Source organism: Muscardinus avellanarius (genome assembly GCF_963383645.1).
Source record: "Muscardinus avellanarius genome assembly, chromosome: 16".
NCBI lineage: Eukaryota > Metazoa > Chordata > Mammalia > Rodentia > Gliridae > Muscardinus > Muscardinus avellanarius.
Window position 1 is genome coordinate 26,766,320 of NC_137802.1, and position 3,423 is coordinate 26,769,742.

Sequence of the window (3,423 nt, forward strand, 5' to 3'; positions counted from 1 at the left end):
AAATTAAAACAAGCCAGGCAGTGCGGTGGAGCACATCAGTAATCCTAGTGCTTGGGAGGCCAAGACAGGAGGATTGCAGGTTTGAAGCCAGCCACAGCAACTTAGTGAGACCCTGTTTCAAACCAAAAGATAAAAAGGGATGGGAGTGTAGCTCAGAGGTAGAATGCCCCTGGATTCAATTCCCAGTACCAAAAAAAGAATTAAAACAACCTGGAGCTTTAACTCGCAGTGGGAGGAAGTTGTCCTCACCTTAAGAGGGAGTCTGTTTTGAGTCCCCTGTTCAGTTCACCCCTCAACTTGAAGAAATAAGGGCTCCAACTCATCTTTCTGGCCATTCATCGTTGGATCAGTTTAGAACCCATCAAGGAACGCAAGCACAGAAGCCAGCCCTGCTCCCAGAGGAGGCGAAGTAATAAAAGTTCACTGCTTCGCCCAGGGAAAGGTTGTAGTGTTTGTTGGGTCCCGTAGGGACGCTTGTTCTATCACCTCCAGGCTGTTTATTTTCAGTCAGGGTTGACAATAAATGATTCCATGTGACTTTCCTCCTGTCTCTGAATGGTTTTCTCTGAAGCCAGTCTGATTATTTGCTGAGCATCTTGTCCCATGGTCTGGGAGCCGGGTCCATTGTTAGGTCTGATGAGTTCCACAGTGGACAAGAAGTGATGGGAACTGTACAGTTTGTGTCAGTGTTAGAAGACTCCCCTGTTGGCCAATTTTAAGCTAAATGCTTTTGAGAAGACTAGCTCTTAGGCCAGAAAAAATAAATATAAAACAATATGAACAAAGAAAATCATTTTGTATATTAGATATGAATTAATAAACATAACTTTTAGTTCTATCATATTTATCCAGTCCAAGAAAACCAACTTATCTATAAAAAGTAGTCCTATTGGGTCACTACTAAAAAATACCTACCTACCGGGTTAGCTAGAGTCCTTCCTATGTAAATTAATGTTAATTGCTATCTGGGTAGAAAGTTTAACACTACATTCCATAACACTCTGTGTGTGTGTGTGTGTGTGTGTGTGTGTGTGTGTGTGTGTGTTATCAGGGATTGAACCAGGGCATTCTACCTCTGAGCTACACCCCCTGTCCTATTTTATTTTTTTATTTTGAAACAGAGTCTCACTAAGTTGTGGAGGGCCTTAATAAGTTGCTAAGACTGACCACAAACCTGTGGTCCTCCTGTCTTAGTCTCCCAAGTATTGGAATTACAAGCATGCATTATCACCCCTGGCCCATAACATCTTTAGAATTTAGGTATATTTTATAAAACTGCAAATCATTGAAGAATTAATTAAGTCATTGTCTACAAGAATTAATGTTATTTCATCAGTTATCTTTCTATCAGTTAAGAACTTTACTTTGTAAACTAGGCCACAATCCAAACAACAAAATTGATAAAACCCACCTTTAAAATAGCTAGTTTTATACATATCAATATCAAAATCTTTAACCTTAATTTATATCAAGATGGAGGATGAATAAGGCAGGATTGTCCCTTATTATCTAAAATGGATACAATGTGTAAGGTATTTAGCAACTTAGCAAAACATTTTAGAATTTAGCAACTTAGCAAAACATTTTAGCTACCTCTACAAATATTAAAACAATAATTATAATGTATAGCATTACATTTAGACTATGAGATTTTTTCATTTGTCTGATATCAAACTTTTGATCACTTAGAGATAACATTTCAGTATTTCTTTTTGCTTTCTTTCTTACTAGAGGATATTTTTTTCTTTTTTGTAAGGTAAAACTATCATACTTTTTTTTTCCAGAAAAAATCGATCCTAACATGAAATATGAACTCTAAATACCCAGAACAATCTCAAAAAAGAATAAAGCTAGAAGATGTACATTTTCTGATTTCAAACCTTATAGAGCTACAATAATTGAAACAGTGTAGTACTGCTATAAAGGCAGATATATAAACCAGGGGAGTAAAATAAAAAGCCTAGAAATAAATTCTTCCATATATGGTCAAGTTATTTTTGAAAAAGTTTCCAAGAACATTTGGTGAAGGAAATAATAATCATTTCACTAAATCTTGTTAAAAATAATAATTACATGAAAAGGAATAAAATTGGACCCTTACCTAACACCATATACAAATATTAACTCAAAATAGATAAAAGACCTAAATGTAAATCTTAAGACTGGACCCTTTTTAACAAGATGGCGCCGAAGGCAAAGAAGGAAGCTCCTGCCCCTGCGAAAGCTGAAGCCAAGGCAAAGTCTTTGAAGGCCGAGAAGGCAGTGTTGAAAGGTGTCCACAGTACCAAAAAGAAGAAGATCCGCACATCACCAACCTTTCGGAGGCCCAAGACACTGCTGCTCCGGAGGCAGCCCAAATACCCCCGGAAGAGCGCCTCCAGGAGAAACAAGCTTGACCACTATGCCATCATCAAGTTCCCCCTGACCACTGAGTCAGCCATGAAGAAGATAGAAGACAACAACACACTTGTGTTTATTGTGGATGTTAAGGCCAACAAGCACCAGATCAAACAGGCTGTGAAGAAGCTCTATGACATTGACGTCGCCAAGGTCCACACCCTGATCAGGCCTGATGGAGAGAAGAAGGTGTATGTTCCACTGGCTCCGGATTATGATGCTTTGGATGTTGCCAACAAAATTGGAATCATCTAAACAGAGTCCAGCCGGCTAAGTCAAAATATATGGTTTTTCGAGGGTATGGAATAGGGGAGGATGGAGCCTCTTTAAAACTCAGGAGGTACATAAACAAATGTATCAAAATTAATCACCAAACAAGCATGGGATCGAGGGAGGGGGAGGGAATGGGATGGGGAGTGGATGATGGCTAACTGGATGATGTGTGCTTGTGTATCCTCTCAAGTCTTGTATTCCAATGTGATATATGATTACAATGCACCAATAAAAATAAATTTAAAAAATATATGCTTTTTCACTAAAAAATAAAAATAAATACATCTTAAGACTATAAACTTTTAGAAGAAAATCTGGGTCATAACATTTCACAACACTGAAATTGGCAGTGATTTCTTGGATATGATTTCAAAGGCACAGGCAACAAAATAATAAACAAACTTCCTAAAAAATAAAAAAATGTACATCCAAAGACAATGTAAACAGAGTTAAAAGTTACTGATAGAATGAAATAAAATATTTCCAAATGCTATATCTGAAGGTATATTAATATTCCAAATAGAAACCCTAAAAATTAGCAACAATAAAAGCAAACAATACAATTTAGAAATACAATTTAGAAATAGGTAAAAGACTGAAATAAATAATGAATCTCCAAAGATTTCAACCTATAAACATGAATATTCTTCTTTGCTTAGTTGTCTGCTGAATGGAAAAATCATGTTTCTCTGGTTCTGGTGTGTATTTCCTATTTCTTCTTTGTAGTTAATCTCCTTGAGTATTTTCTCTAGC

The 3,423-nt window shown here is 36.8% G+C and overlaps 1 protein-coding gene across 1 annotated transcript; it reads left to right on the forward strand.

Annotated features, from left to right (window-relative positions):
* Positions 1-2,172: 2,172 nt before the first annotated feature.
* On the forward strand, positions 2,173-2,652 carry LOC308274553 (large ribosomal subunit protein uL23-like; the record flags this gene model as incomplete). The annotated part of the gene is made up of 1 exon (XM_080712306.1): positions 2,173-2,652. The coding sequence occupies exon 1, from the start codon at positions 2,182-2,184 to the stop codon at positions 2,650-2,652; it is 471 nt and encodes a 156-aa protein (XP_080568432.1). The 5' UTR covers positions 2,173-2,181.
* Positions 2,653-3,423: the final 771 nt, after the last annotated feature.